At 36.3% G+C, this 21,143-nt stretch overlaps 1 protein-coding gene across 1 annotated transcript in view; it reads right to left on the bottom strand.

Moving 5' to 3' along the window:
• Positions 1-21,003, bottom strand: part of LOC129280894 (sodium-coupled monocarboxylate transporter 1-like) — a 28,675-nt gene extending 7,672 nt beyond the window's left edge. The window contains exons 1-10 of the mRNA XM_054916887.2: positions 20,237-21,003; positions 19,404-19,469; positions 16,537-16,588; positions 12,446-12,513; positions 7,474-7,628; positions 5,530-5,670; positions 3,627-3,756; positions 2,913-3,001; positions 1,773-1,885; positions 863-930 (exon numbers count right to left, since the gene is read on the bottom strand). Coding sequence (XP_054772862.2) covers positions 863-930; positions 1,773-1,885; positions 2,913-3,001; positions 3,627-3,756; positions 5,530-5,670; positions 7,474-7,628; positions 12,446-12,513; positions 16,537-16,588; positions 19,404-19,469; positions 20,237-20,590 — 1,236 coding nt within the window. The 5' untranslated portion in view covers positions 20,591-21,003. The remainder of the gene's footprint in view (positions 1-862; positions 931-1,772; positions 1,886-2,912; positions 3,002-3,626; positions 3,757-5,529; positions 5,671-7,473; positions 7,629-12,445; positions 12,514-16,536; positions 16,589-19,403; positions 19,470-20,236) is intronic.
• Positions 21,004-21,143: the final 140 nt, after the last annotated feature.

Consider the following 21,143-nt stretch of genomic DNA (forward strand, 5'->3'; position numbering starts at 1 on the left):
AGGCTAGAAATATTTATATCTCAATAAATAGAGTAAAATTCATGGAGCAAAATGCTGAAAATTTTATCAAAATCGGATTACAAATAACAAAGTTATTGAATTTAAAGATTCTGGTGAAACGGTTCTGGCATGCATTAATGAATATTCATTAGGTGGGCTAATGATGTCATATCCCCATTTGTTCTTTTGTATTTTAGTATATGAAATTAGGTTTATCAAAAATTTTCTACCAAGAACTAAAACAATTGGATTGACAACTGATTAAGTGCATTAGTTATTTATTGCCACAACTTATTTCATCATAATGGAGACACATCATTTACACATGTATGAAAAAATGAAACATTTATGATTTCATGTAATAACATTAGAAAAAGGAAAGTGGAGATGTGACATCATCAGCCCACCTAATGAATATTCATGACGATGTGCATATAACTGTTTTCACAAAATATTGATAAACTTTAAAATTCAATAACTTTGTTATTTGTTATCCGATTTTGATGAAATTGTCAGCATTTTGCTTTGTGAATTTTACTCTTTTTATTTAGATATAGATATTTTCAGCCCGGACCATCCCTTTAATTATTAAATGTAAGTTTGCCGACTCCACTTTACAATGGAATACTTGTAAAGATGAAATGACGATATCAATAACTACTTCTTGTTTCCAGAGAACTACATGAGAAAATCAATATTCACTCCAAAACTATTGATTCTTGACATCACACCCACTAAATTGAAAGTACACGAAAGCATTAAGAAATCATTCCATTTTCTCCCAGTCTTTAAGACAATAATTACATTGATCTCGAATCATCATTGTAAAGTTTGCATAAAGATGACGTCATACGTTACGTACACTAAGGATATCACCAAGAAAAGAGGCGATGAATGCAAAGCCAATTGTAAGAATTCCATAAGACAAAGCTGAAGGCAAATAAAGAATAAAAAGTGAAGAAAAAATAGAAGATTATATTCGAATCATTCAAGTTCTTTCGAGTACGAGTGTTCAGTGGTAAAGGAAAATGATATAAGAAGTGTAGATTAGCAGCATTGTTAACAACACCAGTAGAAGTATTTAAATTAGAACACATAATTGTACTAAAAGTATTAGTAGTAGTAGTAGTAGTAGTAGTAGTAGTAGTAGTAGTAGTAGTAGTAGTAGTAGTAGTAGTAGTAGTAGGAGAAGGAGTAGTAGGAGAAGGAGTAGTAGCAGTAGCAGTAGTAGTAGTAGTAGTAGTAGTAGTAGAGGAAGGAGTAGTAGTAGTGGTAGTAGTAGTTGTTGTAGTAGTAGTAGTAGTATAGGAGTATTAGTATAGGAGTAGTAGCAGTAGTAGGAGTAGTAGTAGTAGTAGTAGTAGTAGTAGTAGTAGTAGTAGTAGTAGTAGTAGTAGTAGAAGGAGTAGTAGGAGAAGGAGTAGTAGTAGTAGTAGTAGTAGTAGTAGTAGTAGTAGTAGTAGTAGTAGTAGTAGTAGTAGTAGTAGTAGTAGTAGTAGTAGTAGTATAGGAGTAGTAGTAGTAGTAGCAGTAGCAGTAGTAGTACATGTAGTAGTAGTAGTAGTAGTAGTAGTAGTAGTAGTAGTAGTAGTAGTAGTAGTAGTAGTAGTAGTAGTAGTATAGGATTAGTTGAATTAGTAGCTACTTGTATACACAAAGAACATACTAGTAGGATCCATGTTGTAAGGGACATCAATTTTCCAAGATTTATTTCATTTGTTTTGAATATTTTTCTGAGGTTAATTTGCCAACAAAATAATATTGAATAGTACCCATAAGCTTTGATAATTGTGTGTATCGCTTATCGCTTAGTCCCGGCCATAAAGGTTTGATGATGTCTTCAGTCGTCACAGCTGCCACTGCGTTCAGTCCAGATGAGATTGTGCTGAAGATATAGACATTATCAGAAAATGGGATAATTAAACGACAAATCATAAATCATAATAGATTGATTAGATTTATCTCCATTGTTGTGTGAGAGGGTGAATCAGTTATAGCATGGAGCTTTCTGCATCCATGGATATAGGCCATCACCTATATAGCATCGTAGATGCAGTTTGTAGTAGGTCCATGGATTTATATAGGTCCATGGATTTGAGGGGTTCACATTTTACAAGCTTTGCTTTTCAGTGGACCCCTCCATTCTTCTCATGATATATGATTATATTGATTTAATTATATTTAATTATATTGATTATATTGATTTAAAATTGACATGCATGTTAATTTATATTTGAATCACTTATTGAATGTGTATATTATTTATTCAATGTTGAATTTTGTTCATGCTTTTATTTGAATTGAATTGATTTATCATGTAATTATTTGTATTATGTTGAAGAATGAAAATAAATTGAATTGAATTGAATTGAATTGAATTGAATATATAGCGCTTATTACATTCTGTTTCTAAGCGCTTTACATTGCAATTATTATTGCTCCAGTCATTGGATCCTAACATGCCCGCTCACACAATATGCACTTTCCCCACTCCATGAGGAGCATTCCAGCAAGAGTTCTAAGACTCAATTGCCAAGGTTTGAAGTTTGGATTTCACTAAAGCATGAGATCTCCTAAAAACATCCGAGCAATCCGTAAAAAAAGATGCAAATAAATGTATCTTATGTTAATTTTACAACTTCAAATTTCTACTGTATGAGATATAGAAATACGAATAAGTTGATCTTCAAATTTGTAATGTATGAAGACGGGCTAGATAAATAAAATGGCCTATCAAGATCATCGTTGCATGCGCATTTTGGTCAGTCGACTCCCTAGGAACCAATCACAACCGTTCTTTCAAATTAGCGATTAATCGCTAACCTTGGTGTTACGGGGCACAGATGATTGTTTACAGATAATCTTCCCTGGTGACCCTTTTTTTTTTTGGGGGGGGGGCTGGTCACACTTACCTTAATGATGCACTGAAAACAGCCGAGAGAAAGAGACCGGGTAAACCTGGATACTTCTTAAATAGATCTAAGGTAAAATATGGCATCATCTGAAAAAAAACAGATAAAAACAAAATAAATGACAACTTTTCCTCGTTCATTATCTTTTATATGAACATTCTTTGTAGAAATGCATAGTGACAAAGAAGTGTTGCAATATTAAAAATGAAAAAAATCAACATAATAATAATAATATCAGACAAAACAACAATAAAAGAATTCAGATAATTAGATTTTAGTGAGGAAATTTATCCTCAGTTCTTAAGTATACTATACCAAAAAGATAGCTGAAAAGTTTATCTCTGGACATGTAAGGGTTTTTTTTTTGCATTAAAATTATATATCACAATACATTCGTAAGCGCTTATATACGTAAAATGTATGTCTTAAGCGCATTATAGGTAATCAGATTATTATCATACAGTGTATTTCCCTAAAAACCGTCGAAATTAATATAAGAAGTTCCGTAAACTGTATAGTTATTTGGTGGTGTTGTTTTAGCGCAGTGGTGTACAAAAGTAAAAGTTCGGGGTTCAATCCCCTATGGACTAAACCTCTAAGCAATGTAATTCATTTCCATTGCTCTGCTTTGAATGAATGGAAATGCCAGCTAAAAAGGGCAATAAATAACAACAATAATTATAATAAGCATTTGATGATGTAACTGATATCAACCTGGTCTCTTTTCGCCACAGCGCCGCTGGAGATCGGGTCACAGTCAGCGTAGTAGGCGTACATCACCAGGCCTGCAGTCACGGCGCTGCTGAACAGGAACAACATGATGGCGGTCCCCAGGGCTAGAGATCTATATCAATATAAAAAATCGCAAAAAATCGTAACGATATTATAGCCACAGATTCATACATAAATATTGATAATCAAACTGTTATAGATAGTCTTAATAGTCCTTAAAAGGATACTCCGGGCTGAAAACAATTATATCTAAATAAATAGAATAAAATTTACCAAGCAAAATGCTGAAAATTTCATCAAAACCTGATAACAAATAACGAAGTTATTTAATGGTAGAGTATTATGTGAAAATAATTATATGTGCAGGTCGTCAGGAATATTCATTCGGTGGGCTGATGATGTCAGATCCCACTTACCTTTTTCTTATGTTATTACATGAAACCACATTTTTGTCATTTTCTCATGTGTGAATTAATAATATAAGTAAAATAAGTGCAGCAATGAATAATTAACAAATGCATATCAGTTGGCAATCCATTTTTTTAGTTCTTAAAGGGAAAAAAAGTAAATGAACATAACTTCATGTAATAAAATACAAAAGAACAAGTGGGGATATGACATCTTCTGTTTGCTCATTGAATATTCATGAAGACATGCATAGAACTTTTTTAATGAAATAACGCAATTCTTTAAAATGTCATAACTTTGTTATTCCTTGTTCAATTTCGATCAAAAATTTTCAGTGGTATGTCTGTCTGATTTTTCTTTTGTTCAAATCATATTCATTTCAGCCTGGAGTATCACTTTAAGTTGAAATTTAACGATGAAAAGCATTACGATCATGTAAGTTGCATTTTGTGAAACAGAAGAGTTGGATTACTATTCTTAACAGGATACATATTTATATATCGGAACAGCTTAATGCATTGACATGGTAATTTGAACAAAAACAATCAAATCTTGTAATATTACTTTGTGAGTAATAAAAGAGGAAATATGGAACTGCAATTTCGAAGCAATAACAATAAGTGCTTCAAAATGTTTACAAATTGATTCATAAATAACCAATAATGTCGGATCGGCGGTCTTAATTTTTTTTTAATGCAGCGTCATATATATGAATCATACCAGAACACGGTTTCAATAATGGCGCCACCTTAAATAGGTATCACAGGCCTAATTCATTTCCAATAGACTCGTGTGTTAAAGTGGCACTTAAAAAGAATTCAAAAAAATAAGGAGGAAATTTGAGGGTTGAATGTTTACTACCAGTGGATAGGATAAATGTCTGACATTCCATATCTGACCAGAAAAGGGTACCTCGACCGGCTCATTTTAAAAATAAATCAGCATTTATGAAGGCTATACCTGGCGGGATCAAATTCATCACTTGAGAGAATAAAATGGCCCTAATTCTTCCGCCAGTAAAAATATAGTTCCAGAGTGGTGATATATCGTTCCAATTTGGAAAAAGGAAGTTGAGTAGGTACCCTCCCTAGAATCAGCGTTAGATTGTCAGTCATATTCATCCAATTTTGTCAATCAGCAATATCAAATTAAAAAATTGAGCTATGGGCTGGCTCGAATGAATATCTTTTGCCTGCCAGTTGTAGTTAGGCCCGTGTAACCACTAGTCATGCCCCTTTTTTTAATCGTGTAGTTACCCCCATGTTGCCAATAACTCAATCTAAACTCCAGATGGCGTTTTTCAAATAATGTCCTATAGTGGGTTTCCTTTTAAACTAATGCTTGGAGAAAAAAGGTCTTTCTACATGAAAAAAAAACTGGAGCATTATGGGTCCACATCTCTCTACTATCTTTCCCAATCCCAACTCATGATGGCGCTATTCAAATAATTCCTCGGTATGGGTAACTTTAAACTTACATGCGTGCAATCTTGACTGTGTTACAGGAAACATATCGTTGGACTTGAGCCTGGTTAATCCCAAAGATTGATAGAAACATAAAGGTGGATCCAATAGTGAGACCCCAGAAAGTATGACGGACTGTAACATCGGTGCTAAATCTATAGGAGAGGGGGAGAAAGAGAGAGATGGAGTGACAGAGGGAGTATGTGTGTTACATCGATACTGAATCTATTAGGAAGAAAGAAAAAGAGAGAGAGAGGGGGGGAAGGAGAGAGAGAGGCAGAGAGGAAAAAGGGGGAGGGAGAGATGATGAGACTCCAGAATGTATGTCGGACTGTAACATCGGTGCTAAATCTAGTTGGAAGAGAGAGAGAAAGAGAGTATGTGAGGTATGTGTGTTTGTGTGTCATTATACTAAATATGTTAAAGGGAAAGAGAGAGGGGGAGAAGGAGAGAGAGAAAGAGATAAAGACGGAATGAAAGAGATAGGAGAGAGGCAGAAAGGGCGAGGAAATAGAGACATTGAGATACAGAGAGAAAGAGACAGACATACAGACAGACAGGAGAGACACACACACATTCACAGGCTGATATACAGACAGGTAATGGCATGGGAACCTAATTGATTCCTCATATTTCACGTTAATCAATTAGTTTATAAAACAGTGAATGTAATTATGTTCTTCTTTACACAAGATGTATGCATTTTTGTGAAATGTGAAAAAAAAATCAAACCCATCAAATCAAATAGGATAAATTAGTTGTTGGTAAGGTTGCGGGTACGTGTGTGTGATTATTTGGTATGCCTACAAAATCAATATTGTATAGGTCCACGGTTAAAAAAAGTAGATCGAAACACCCATGCGCGCAAAGACGGGAATTTCTTAACAGGCACGTATCATGATAACATCGTTGTAAATAAAGTGTAAAATTTTCATGCAAACAGAACTGCACTGTAAACAAAACTTTTGTGATATTGAGATTCGTGTATGCATTGACATATTATTGATTAGATTTGCATACAACCGAAAATGTCCTAAATCAAAGTACAAGTAAATGTACAAGATGGGGCCTTTTCCCCGACTACCCGACCCCCATTTTGTAGGGACCGTGTGCGTGTTCCAAATCTCTTCCGTTAAGGGCACATAATGTGTTACAAACTGCGATCCGAGAAAAGTATTTTTTTAATAAAGGAGAAAAGTGCAGAAAATTATTTCAGATGTCTTATGACTATTATTTTAATTATTTATGTTATTTACTTATTGAGTGATTTTTTGTTTATTTATTCAATATTCATTTCTTTATCTTATTCATTTATTATTCATTGATTTGATTTATTCGATTCATTATTTTACTCATGCATTCAATTATTCAATTATCCAATAATTTTTTTTTTTTCATTTATTTTTTCATTTATTTTCTTAATGATTCATCTATTAATTTGTTTATACTTTCCTTTGCTTATTTAATGATGCAACCTAAAATTTACGACTTAGTATTTCATGTAATAAACTGTCTATTTTATTGATTCATTAACTTTTTTATGATTCGTCTATTTCTATTTGTTCATTCATTTATCTCTCAAAAGTCATTTCTAACCTAATCTATTAATGCATTATTTATGCAATATTTATCTACTTACTTATTCACTTATTTGTTATCCAGTTATTACTTTCTAATTTATACATTTATTCTTTCATCTTGTAGGTTATCGATTTATTTTTGTCAGTGCATGGCCGTACGTAGAAATTTTTGTCGGGGGGGGGGGCGAGATGTGTAAATCTTTTCAAAGAAAATCGAAAGCGAGTAGGCGAAGCGACCAAGCTTTTGCATTTTCTAAAGTGAAAGTAAAGAATTTCGTGCATACTTTTGTTGAATTTCTTGAATTTTTAAAGTAAAAAATACAATTTTCCAAACTTACCGCCATGTGTAATTGTTTTATTGATTTGGCCAATACTTACTCGAATAGGTCTAGTCTATTTCCTTCGTCAACGATACGGAGAACGTTCGAGAAACCGCCCAGATCGCTGGATCCCTTGATGATGACGGCTAAAAGACCACAAACCATGATACACATTTGAAAAACATCCGTCCAAATTACAGCTTTTAATCCACCCTGAAGAAAGAAGACAATTGAAGCCTGATTAGTTATTACATTTTTAGATGAACTTGTCCAATATTTCAATTTACATTTCAATTTTAAGTAGTCAATGCATAATGGAAGGAGAACCAATGTCAATCTGTATTTATGTAAAATGCCCCTTATGACAAAATGAATATATTCAAGCTTGTGTTAGACAGGGCCGCAGAACGGTTTTGAAAGTGGGGGGGGGGGGGCTGACCATGTAAAAAAAAATCACGATCAGATGGCCGTTTTTTTATGTTTTTTACACGGTTTTTTGGGGAAAGGGGCTGAAGCCTCCCCTCCCCCCCCCCCCCCCCCCCCCATCGGTTGCATGGCCCCTGATATTTCTTTTTTCATTTAAAACTTTTCGTCGGTCAACGGGTTCAATGCACGTAAAACGGACATGACGACTGTGATCAAATGTAATTCGCTATTACAATATTCAGCGTGTGCATTGCATTACTTGACAGCGCGCGCATTTGCGAAACTTCTGACCAATCACAGCGCTCCATGCGGGGCGCGCGTAAAATGCGATGACATCACAATAAGAAAGTTGCAGGTTGCCTCGTTTGTTTACGTATCATAAAAACGATACTTCAAGAGAATAAACACCAGACAATAACCACAGCGTTGAGCATGTTGTGTGTCCGGACAAAATTTAATGGTTAGAACATACACCAAGAAAGTTTTCAACCACGTTGAAGTTAAAGAATATTTCAATTAAATTTTCAAATACTATTTAGAACATGAAGGATATTTCTGGAGCAACTTAATAATCAAATACTTCGATAGGTTGTCCGGACACGCAACAAAGACAAATTTTTAAATGAAAGGACAATTTGATGACAATTTGTAAGAGATGCCTCGCATGAACTCGAGACGTTGGAGACTTTTAAAACGGATGAGACGGACCAGAAATCGCCTGTCTAAAAGATTTCAAAAAATATGCTGCTGCTTTTGTAAAAGTAAGTTTGGATCTTTATTCACAAGATTTTATGCATGTCTGCGTCGTTTTAATCGGTGGAGCAAAGTAGATAAAGTGGATATAATGTAGATGAGAGGTTCGAGTCTGGCCTCCAGCTGATCTGGGTTCCGTAACACAAAGTTTTGCGATGAATTGCAAATATGAAAGAACTGCACTGATTGGTTCCTGGTCAGTATTTTAAACCTAATACACGTGTAACATTGATATTGATTGGTCAGTTCATTTAGCGATTGACCCGGGCGATTGATCGCTAATTTTTGTGTTACGGAGCCCAGGTTTGCAATTAACTTATATTTTTCACTCTCTGTACTTGTATTCCAAGATGTATTGGGTACGGTCTGCAATTTGTATGCTTAATGAGTATACACCTGGAATAATGATAACAATACTGCTGATTTCTCCTGTGGCATGTTATGAGAAGTAAAGTAACACCAAACAAAACACACCATTAGGTATTTAAACCATTAAACATGTTAAACAAACTAAAAGCAATATCAAGTAAATTATAATCTTGGCTTTTTAAAAAGCATGTATGTTGCTGTTAATACAAGCAGTACAAGCCATGATAATATTTTGATAGGCTATAGGAGGAAGGTATGGTATCACCAAAAAACAAGTTCGGATTTTTTTCCTTCTTTCCTTTTCTTATTTTTATGGTAATATCGATTTGTTTAGATGAACGACAAGAAGGGGACAATGATGAGGATGACGACCAAGCAACTGCCCGAATTCTTGGGGAACCATCCTCAAGAAATGACAGTGATGGCAAAACGGTGAGTATAATGTACAAGGAATGCTCCCCAGGGAGTGGAAATTGTGCACTTTTCGTGCGGGATTGAAATGAATCCAATGACCGGGGTAATAATATGCTGTAAAGAGCTTTGAGCCGTTCTTGGAAAAGCGCTATATAAAAATTGGCTAATGTAGTGTTTCTTCTATTCCCACCGGTGTAAGGGTGGTGTGGGAGTGGGGGGGGGGGGGCTTGTGGTCATGCATTGACCAGAGGAAGTTATTCCACAGTCGCCCCGGTGAGACCGACTCCTGGCCGACCAAATAATATCACGTTATTGCCAATGACATATCATGGATCGGTTTGGAGTCAGTTTCCTTGGTGGATCTGTCAAATCATGACAAGGGTTAGTAAGAAGGTGACGAAACATAGGCGATTATGCTCCTGCGACATTTGCTCCTGTCTTATTAAATTCTCAGAGGGCATAGGGTTAGAGTTAGGATTGTCAGAGAGTTTTGGTTTCAGAATGATATAAAGATAAGGATTAGGGTTGACTTTAGTCGTGGACTTAGGCTTAACTTAAAGGGGTGGTCCAGTCTGGTTATATATCAATAAATAGAGAAAAATTCACAAAGTAAAATGCTGAAAATTTGATCAAAATCGGAAAACAAATAACGAAGTTATTGAATTTTAAAGATTTGCATTATTCCGGTGAAACAATTTTAGGCATGTCTTCATGAATATTCATTAGGTGGGCTGATGATGTCATATCCCCACCTGTTCTTTTGTATTTTATTATATGAAATTAGGTTTATTCAAGGTTATTTATTGCCGCAACTTATTTCATCATAATGGAGACACATCATTTACACATGTATGAAAAAAATGAAGCAATTATGATTTCATGTAATGACATAAGAAAAAAGAAAAGTGGGGATGTGACATCATCAGCCCATTTAATGAATATTCATGACGATGTGCATATAACTGTTTTCACAAAACATTGATAAACTTTAAAATTCAATAACTTCATTATTTGTTATCCGATTTTGATGAAATTTTCAGCATTTTCTCTGTGAATTTTACTTTATTTATGTAGATATAAATATTTCTAGCCCTGACCATTCCTTTAACGTGCAGATTTTCCATCGGAGCAATTATTGTTGCCGGAGCAAATGTCATGGAACCAATAAAGAATGGAATGTATGCTTATTAAAAAAAAATTAACTGATGCCGCTCGTTCTCACAATCCCTTAATTTCAGTCCGAAGATGGGTCAAGCTCTGAATGCTCATGCCATGAACTGGATGGCGTCAACGTCCTTGAAATGGACGACGACCAGCTATTCGATTTCGTCAACAGATCGGCATTCCCCGAATTGCGGCGAGAATACCTCCGCGAAATACATCGAATGCGTAACGTAGAGGTCGTCGATAGCGACGATGACTGGGGCGATGATGACGATGATGTGAGTGTCGACATCGAACAAATGGACAATGAAGGCATGTTTGAGTACCGCCGTTTAATCAATATGACGTCATCCGACATCGATCTACTGGGAGACGGCGTCGACCAGAACGATGACGAGAATGACATCGCCTCTATACATCTGACAGGAGAGGAAGGTGATGACGGAGGAGAAGAGGAGGAGGACGACGACGAAATTGACACGGATGAGGAGGAATTTGATGAACTCAGCGTCGTGTCAGGAAGCGATGATGATGATACGTGGGGCGAGGAGGAGGATGAGGAGGAAGAAGAGTTTGAAATTTGGTACGTGATGAGGCCACGGAGACACGGGAGGAGGGGTTTCTATGCCAACGCAAGGAAGAAGAGGAGATCGGAAAGGGTGGGTGCGAGGATGAAAGGAGTGAAGAAAATGTGGAGACGCCTCCGGAAAAGGAAAAGGAAGAAGAGCCGAATCAGGCGCAGGAAGAGACGAAGGAAGAGGAAACGAAAGAAAAAGAAAGAAGGAGAAAAACCGTTCTGATTAAGGTTTTGATAATCTAGAAAGCATCAATCTAGAACAAGAGAGTCAACCAAGACAAGATCCAGTCCGATGATTCAGGTCTTCCCCGGACCGGAAACAGAAGTGACTTCCAGAATCGCCTTCAGTATGGTTCAGAAGAAACAGATCCAATGTCCTAAGAACAGATGAAGATTCGTCCTGGTCTGGTGCGGTATAGCTTTCAGATTTATCAACGAGAAGAGTCCGAGGACGAGTCATGCTTCGTCTTCTGACTTCTGACTTGGATAGATTGGTTCAAGAAATCTGGTTCCTAGGATCTTGATGACTTGGTGGGAAGGGGTGGGAGGGGTTAAAGGGCAGGATGGAGGTTGATGGGACATATTGTTTTTTTACAAACACACCCCCATCCCCGCCTCCCCTCTCGTTTTGCTTTAAAATACAAAGAAGACTATATGGAGTCGATTTAAAGCTAGGCATTCTGGACTGACAACTTTATTGACTGGGGTTGGAGTTGGGGCAGCTGGTCTTGAGAGGGTATGTGCATTTTATTGGATGAAAAGGAAACAAAGTTACTGTAGAACAAGAAATCTGCTTGTGCTGGTCTTATCCTTTTGTGTTTATTGTGTAGGTATAATTATTACTTTCGCTAGTTTATTCAATGATTATATTCCGTCCACGACAAAAAGATCAAAATCCATACACGCGTGACGATAACTGGACTAGGGCACCATCGAAGTACTACTTTTCAATGTCAAGTATTTTTAGCATGGTAATTTCCACGGCTTATAAAAAGGGTATTGTGATTTCATAGAAAAATAGCAGTTTTTGTTTTTTATCATTATACTCCCGTCCAGACAAAGTTGAATAATCGTACGATCGGTCGGTCGGTCTTTTTCAAATTTTGCGTTTCGAACTACTTTCTCATTTTTAAACTAATACTCATGAAATGTACACACATGGGGTAAGGTTGTGCAAGACACTTTTTTCGCATGTGTCGTAAATCACTAATGTCATTTTTAACGCAAATTTTCCTTCTCTCCCCTTCATCTCCTCTTTCTCTCCCCCTCTCTCTATCCTTCTCTCTCTCCATCTGCAATTTCAGTCAACACCGATTAGTACACTTACAATCGTCGTGTAGAAAGTACATGCTAGCCCCACGGTCAGTACGGATCCCCACACGTTTAATCCGGCCACTGAAAAAGAAAGGAAAAAAAGAATCAAAATATCAAAATATGTCATAAGATAACACTTCTTTGTAGTTATCGATTGAAGAAATGCTCGATCAGAAAATAAAATGTGAGTTCATTACTACATCGTATTTCTCTCTAATGCAGTCACACCAACGAAACTGACTCTAAATCGGTCGATAGTTCATCATTCGAAATAATATACCGATATCAAAATAGCTTTGATCGGTTTCGCGCTCTTGTGACTGCAGGTTTCACGGGCCTAATAACAACTGGCAGGCAAAAGATATTCATTCGAGCCAACCAATAGCTCAATTTTAAATTTGATATTGCTGATTGACAAAAATGAATGAATATGTTTGACAATCGAACACTGATTCTAGAGAGTGTACCTACTGAACTTCCTTTTTCCAAATTGGAAAGATATATCACTACTTTGGAACTATTTTTCTTTACTGGCGGAAGAATGAAGGACATTTTACTCTCTCAAGTGATGAATTTGATCCTGTCAGGTGTAGTCTTCGTAAATTCCGATTTAATGAGCCGGTCGAGGTACCCTTTTCTGGACAGATATGGAATGTCAGACAAAATTATAATCTGTCCACTGGTAGTAATAATTATTCAACCCTCGAATTTCCTCCTTATTTTTTCAATGATTTTTTTTTTAATGCCACTTTAACACACGAGTCTATGGGAAATGTATTAGGCCTGTGATACCTGCAGCAGAGGTCGAAGGCATATCACCGTCCTATTAATGGCAGAGGGGTTCGTAAAATCTACACGGAATATCAAACCTATCGATAGGCAATCATGGTTAAAGGGAAAACCAACCCAAACAAAACCTTGTTTTCAGAGGAAAAGGAAAAATCAGACAAGTTGATAGGTGACAGTTTGAAAAGTATCGGACAAAGAATACGAAAATTATGAATTTTTAAAAGTTGTAAAAATTGGTAATCACTATACACATGGAGACTTCAAATTGGCCGCACATGTGATGTCATAGTAATGTAAGGCAAGGACAATGATCTGCACAGTATTCAGATCAGTGGGCAAGGACTGTTCTTTCACGTAATCTAATACATAAAATGGCTATAAAATGTCCTTTGTCAAAAAGTTTCACTTAAAATTATATTTTTACAATATACGACCTGGGTTATACTTAGATTACTGCCTCATGGGGAATGGGCATGTAGGAGAAAACTACAAGTCCCTGATAATTAAGTACATGGCTTATGGGAAAGTTGTCATAATTTACTTGCCCAGTTGCCAATTTGAAATCTACATAGTCTAAAGGATCTCAATTTTAAAGCAGTCATAACTTTCTTATTGCTTGTCCGATTTCTTTCAAACTTTCCCCATTTAATGTTTTATTCATTTATCTCCTCTCCAACACAACATTTTATTAACAAGGATGGATTTCATTTTCTAATGCTCTCCTATTTTGATTTAATTCCTGTAGGCATTTAAATAATTTTTCTACAGCGTTTTTCCGCTCTGTTTTTAGATAGGGGATGGGTAACTTAATTATCGCACGATGGCACATTTTGCTACCGTTCAAGTTTAGTATTTACACATCACTCGAGGGATGATCTTGCAGCCTTTAATGGCGTCACAAGACGGATTGAATCTGTATCTGTTAGACTGTTTTCCGTTTCCGATCGACCCAATGATTATCTTATAATACCCCCCCCCCCACCCCATACTCCATGTAAGACGATTTCCAAGATTTTAAATTCTTCCCCATGCAGGAGTACTAGTACAAGTAGAAGTTAGTAGAAGTAGTAGTAGCAGTAGTAGTAGTAGTAGTAGTAGTAGTAGTAGTAGTAGTAGTAGTAGTAGTAGTAGTAGTAGTAGTAGTAGTAGTAGTACACTGTAAAAACTGTGGTGTTAAAACTGACACCAGTGGGTGTTAATAGAGGACCACACCCTCTGGTGTTAAAATTACACCCTAGATATTGAATACAGTGCGTATTAAAAAAAAACGGGACAGATTTGAAAAGTCTATAAAATTTTTGTTTCAAATCATAATGTCTATATTTTGGTGTTAAAAGGTGCTCTAAGGTCTTATCTTTCAAATGCTATTAAAAAAATTTAGTTTTGTTCATGCTTGAGCGAACACGGAATATTTTTGTCTGGGATTAAAAAAGAGGCTTGCGCCAAAATGGCATAAAATTATAGATATGATGATCGGACTTCTGGCTAATTAGCAGACTTCCTCTTAACATTTTCATTATCTTTGCCATAAGTTTCAAATCATGCGGTCAAAATTCATTTTCAGATCTATTTATTTGCTTGAATTGTTCTGTTGTTGTTTCTTTTTAATATGCTCTCTGTTAGCTTTGAATATTCCTCCTTGTTTCAACCAAAGTATGGGAGAGCGTGGATTTTTTTTCAAATCCTTTCATTGTGTGCTACTAAGGTTGTGGTGCCTTTTGAACAGTGCCACACAGATGGGCGGGGGCTTGAGATGCCCCCCCCCCCCCCTCAATTAAAAAAAATCATGACCAAGATAAAAAAGTGGACAGGAAATAAAAGGAAAGATAGAAAGTAAAATATGATATTTTTTTCTGAATATTATGTCAAAATCTATCACAAAATTTGATATTGTAATAAAAAAGTGGGAATATTTGCGTGCTCACTTCGCTCGTTACAACTTTTTAATACATTTTACTCGATCTGCCATATCGAGCTCCTTCAAAATTGACTCAATACACCATTGTCATTGAAAGACGTGAATCCCTTCCTGTGTTTCCTGTCAAGCAATTAAACTTGGTCAAGGAATCAATGACCCCTTGAAAAATAGATTCATGTCTTTTAAAGGTACATAACATAATTTGTTTCACAATAAAAGGATTTGAATAATCACAAGTTTTCCCAATTAATAATGCAAATCTTTTTTTGGGGGGTTGACAAAAAATCTTCTTTTCTCAGTTACTTATGAAAGAAAATTAAAAGGTAAGAGAAGTTTAAATGAAAAAACAAAATAATCCAAGTAAATAAATAAATTTGTAAATAAAATTTGACGGCATAATTAGAAAATTGTGGCACAGATAATGAAAAGGTAAAGAGGAAGTCTCCTGATTAGCAAGAAGTCTGATCATCATATTACTCATATTCTGCAATTCTGGCGCAATCCTCTTTTTGAACCCCCAACAAAAACGTCCCTTGTTCGCTCAAGCATAAACAAAGTTTTTTTTTATTGCATTTCAAAGATAAGACCTTAGAGCACCTATTTACACCAAAATATAGACATCATAATTTGAAACAAAAATTTTATAGACTTTTCAAATCTGTCCCGTTTTTTTTATACGCACTGTATAACACCAAAGAGTGTACATGTAACAACCAAAGATGTTGCAATAACACCTATAGGTGCTAAACTAACACTGTCAATTTAACACCGGTGTAAAATAACTGGTGTGGTCCTCTATGTACACCGGTTAACACCACAGTTTTTGCTGTGTAGTAGTAGTAGTAGTAGTAGTAGTAGTAGTAGTAGTAGTAGTAGTAGAAGTAGTAGTAGTAGTAGTAGTAGTAGTAGTAGTAGTAGTAGTAATAGTAGTAGTAGTAGAAGTGGTAGTAAGTGAAGTCACCTTCGACCACTCGGCTACTTCACATCCTCTTAAAAAAGCCCCAGTCAAATCCATGAAACTAACTACAAACCGACCGATAATAGGCCTATGTCATTGTAAATAGCACAATAGCGGTGTAACCGTGTATTAGGGAGTGTTTGCAACCACGACGCAGACGCATTCTGGAACGCAGAGAATCTATTGTCAAAAGCCCTTCATGACAAAGCAGCCATTGTCGAAAATCGGTGAATCAAAACAGCAGTTTCGTCCGTGACTCTGGACAAAAGACAAAGTTGCCATTTTTCGTCAGCTTCGAATCTTAGGACGATCTCCTTCCCCTTTACCAATTTTCGACAAAGACCTCGCAGCTGTGCATTGTGATTTGACGGGCATTTTCAATACATTTACCACGGTGCCGAATCCGTCCCCGTTGCAATCGCGAAAAGGTGATGCTTACCTTGGTTTAATGCCAGAGACGGTGCATACAGTACCACACCCATGTACACGAACTGTGAAAATAATATGACATAAAGGTTTCATTATCAGTTATATATGGAGTATATATATATATAGTTCCTTTTTTCATGAAAGTTTACTACTACTACTACTACTTCTACTACTACTACTACTACTACTACTACCACCACCACTACTACTACTACTACTACTACTACTGCTACTACTACTACTACTACTACTACTACTACTTCTCCTACTACTCCTCCTACTCCTCCTACTACTATTACTACTACTACAACAACTACTACTACTACTACCACTACTTCTACCACTACTACTGCGTTGCCAGTGTAATCAAAGAACCATTGGCATTCTCCTGTAGGTTCTTTCTCTTGCCATGTCGATTCTACACTCTTTATCATGTCTATGTTTTTAAACGAAATCAAACAATAACACACACAAAAATCAGTATTTCTTAAAGTAAAAGCTTGTTCTTTTCTCAAATATCGAGCCTTCCGTTTCTTCAGATCTGGGGCTTGTACCATAACAGATACAATTAATACATAGGAAAACGTGTACATAAAGTTACAATCCATTGCAAATATCAAGCCTAAATATCTCTTTAAGTTACCCCAACCCATACCACGTCCTTCGTATGGGATGTGAAGTAGTATTAATAAGAAGGTAGATATCTGTGGGGGTAAATCATCAGCTCAAAGCATGTTTCACAGAGGTTATTTGGCAAAAATATCCATGGTATTTCGCAAATTATTATCCACAAACCTACATATTCAAATTTCCACAAATAACTGGTAAACTTCGTTTGTTGTTAAAGAGGCTTGAATAGGAGGAAATTATAATTTGTAAACAAATTTTCGACATCACTCCTATGTGTTTAAGATCGCATGGTCGATTTTCATTACAGATGGAGCATGCGATCTTAAACACATAGGAGTAATGCCCAAAATTTGTGTACAAAATTCGTTTGTTGTAGTTGTTCAAGTGTTTATTCAGGAGAATTCAAAATTCTATTCTTTTCCATTTTCTATCATTGTTTGTGTGTGTGTTTATTTTTCTTGAAGCGCAATGAGCACCGAAAGTTGGACATGTGCGCTATATATAAGAAGCCACCACTATTATTATTATCATTATTATTCAAGTTTTCATCATTTATTAGAAGTCAAGTCTAAACTAGGTCAGCCCAATTCACACACTTTGTACGTTGGATCATTAAATAGTACTGAATAACCACGCAAACATTATTTTATCATGACACGATGAGTGGAAGGTGTAATAAAACAATTCAGTCACAAACCGGCCATTTATACCCCTTTCATAAACCTATCCTCCAATTAGCCGCCTAATAGTAATACAGATAATTCAAGAAAAATTGCGTTCACAAACTCCGAAAATTATCCGCATTATTTTTACGAGCGCCCGTCCTGAAATAGGCGGATAATCGTCATGACAACTGGACACGCCCCCTCCGATGCGGTTGTGTTGGAAAAGGGTGACCTTGTGACCGCACCATGGCAATTATCCGCATTATTTGGAAATACGTTCATAGACTCAAAATCTTGTCCCGATGCTGCTATTATGCGGATAATTGCAGCATCAAAATAATGCGGATAACTCTGGTCCTCCTCCGATTTTACGACCAAATTTTGCTGATATTAGCCGCATAATTGGGTTTATGAAAGGGGTATAAAATCATGGTGGGGTGCGATGGATATTTTACCTTTTATGGGGACTCCTGTCTGGTAGTGATACGATTTGGAAAGTAAAATCAATCAGACAAAGAAAATACTGAAAATTTCATCATAATCGGACAAGGAATAACAAAGTTAGATTTTGCATTATGGCGGTGAAACTGTACAGTTCTAATATGCAACGAGCAAGCTGATAATGCAATATAATACCGAAGCGATGACGTCAGTTGCCATGGTGTCACGGCAGCCTGGTTCTAAACAAATGAACCCGGAGTGTATTTCTCACAAAAATGGTTGCTGACGGAATTTCATCGCTTGCAGACTCAGAATGATGGTAATTTTTGCAAATACAAATGTGTATAGACGATCGTCAGCTGCGAATCTGTTTGGAACCAGTCGGTTCGTTGTCATGACAGTGACGTCACGCTTCGGTACTCTATATCCCCATTTTGTAGCGAATGAAATTATATATATTCAAACTTTTTCCTCCGAGAATGAAAAAAAAAATCTGATTGAACGAATTCAGTGTGCAAGATAATCACTGTTGCAGCTAATAATTTTGTTAAAAGGTTGACATGTTGTACATGTTATACACACATGTATAAAAATGCGAAATAAGTATGATTTCATGTAATAGCATAAGAAAAAGAAAAAGTGCGTACATGTCTGACTACATAACATCATCAGCCTACCTATTCGTGCTATTGTATATTATTTAGAACGCCGTGCATAGAACTGTTTCTACAGTATATTGTTACATTTTAAATTAAATAACTTCGTTATTGTATTGTTACCAGATTTTGATGAAATTTTCACCGAAACTTTTGCTCTGCGATTTTTATTATATTTCACGATAAATAATTACTTTCATCCAAGAGTACCCACTTTTCGTGTTTAATGTTTGTTACCATGTAGGTCTATGGTTTAAGTTATTTTCCACTAGATATGGACCCTGATGCATGAAAATTTATGTAATGATTTATGCCATCTGAACATATTTTTTTATTTAACAGCTAAGGCCCTGGAAATGACGATACATACTAAACCGCACGTTAAGCGCCCACAGGATTTCGAATTCCAATAGAGCTATATAGCGCTTACTTTCCTAAAAATTTGTTATGTAAAACAAAACTAACGATATCACCATCATACTCACCATATTAAAGATGAGTATAACCGAGCCTAGCAGACGACACGTTCGGTTGAAACGGCGCTCGAGATACTGTATAAGAATGCAGACATAGATTAACAGTATAAGATTTCATGAGTACAATTATACAAAATACAAGTTATTCTTTTCTTTATAATCTTAGCATTAAAGCAAATTATCCAAGTCATCCATTATCAATTCCTCATCTACTTCTTCTCTACATCTTCATCCCCTCCTCTTTTTCTTATTTTCCGTTTTCTTTTATTTACATTTTGTTGTTCCTTTTTTTTTCTTCTGCTTCTTCTTAATTTTTTTCGTCTTCTTCACCATTATCATCTTTTTTCTTTCTTCTTTCTCTTCTTCGTCTACGTCTACTTCTTGTTGTCTTCCTCCTCCTCTCTTTTCTTCTTCTTTATCTTCTTCTTTTGCTTCTGTTTCTTCTTCATTTTCCTTCCTCTTCTTTTTCTTCTTCTTCTTCTTCTTCTCCTCCTCCTTCTCCTGTTTTTCTTCTTCGTCGTCTTCTTCTCCTTTTCCTCCTCCTCCCCCTTTTCCTTCTTCTTATTCTTCTTATTGTACTTCGTCTCATATCTCCTTGTCCCCTCCTTCTTCTTTTCTGCTTTTTATCTCAAAGCGAGCGATCGGTCTCCTTCTCGAATTGAAATCTGTTGTCGCCATGTTTAACTGAAATTCTAAAGGGAATGCCATGAGACCATTGTCGATACACTTCTTTTTTTTGTTTTTATTATTTTAATGAAATACTACGAACTCCCAGCCTAAGCCCCCCATCCCCCCCCCCCCCCAAAAAAAAGGGGTGATGGTGACGATAATAATTAACATACCTCATTTGCACTGGTAACATTAAGTCTATGGAAGATGGGTAGGAATGAGATACTGATGATGACGGCGGAGACGAGGATCCCGACTCCCTGGAGCCATACCATCACTCCATTCCCGTACGCCTCCGAGGTCATTCCCAAGAACATGACAGCCGAGACGAAGCTCACCGCCAGCGACATCGCCACCGGGATCGGGTTCATGTTCCGATTCCCGACCAGGAACTCCTCGGTGCTTTGCTGGCGACCGCCCGTGCAGGCATAGTAGATCCCGATGCCGACGGATGAGGCGAGAATGAACGACCAGACGACGAAGTCGGCGGTCTGGAAAGTGAGTTCGCTCTGACCATCCTCCGGCATTTTCTCGAGCAATTCAGGTTTTTGTTTTGCTTCTGAGATTAGAACCGTGGCTCAGCAAACTTCCGTTTCTTTGAATGTTTTCCTCTCGAAGACGATAAAAGAAGTGATTGGGCGCGATTAGTGTTTCGTCACTCCCATGTAATTTTATTTTGGCCTCTAGCGTTATACTATAAACGAAAGAAGCTTTGCTACAACGAAAAAGAAAAGTTTTTCAATATCCAAAAGCGTTAGATTGACTCGACTCAAATCATTACTCCAGCGATGAAACCAACAAAATCGTATCTGGTGATAGCAAATTCGTCACGATAAAGATTTATTTATTTTGTTATCAATTAAAAGAAATTTAGGCTCTCGCTCAGTCTTGCATTGTGATTTTGCGGGATGACAACAAGCTATTAAATGTATCTGTAAGTAATCGTTTTATAAATCTTTGATTGTTCGGGAAGTTTATCTCTGTTTAGTGAAAACAAATTTTATGACAATTTATTACCATTATATGATTTAAAAAAAGTATGATGGAATACTACTCGACAAATAACTATAAAGGGTTCAT

This window comes from Lytechinus pictus, chromosome 17, assembly GCF_037042905.1.
Source record: "Lytechinus pictus isolate F3 Inbred chromosome 17, Lp3.0, whole genome shotgun sequence".
Lineage (NCBI taxonomy): Eukaryota > Metazoa > Echinodermata > Echinoidea > Temnopleuroida > Toxopneustidae > Lytechinus > Lytechinus pictus.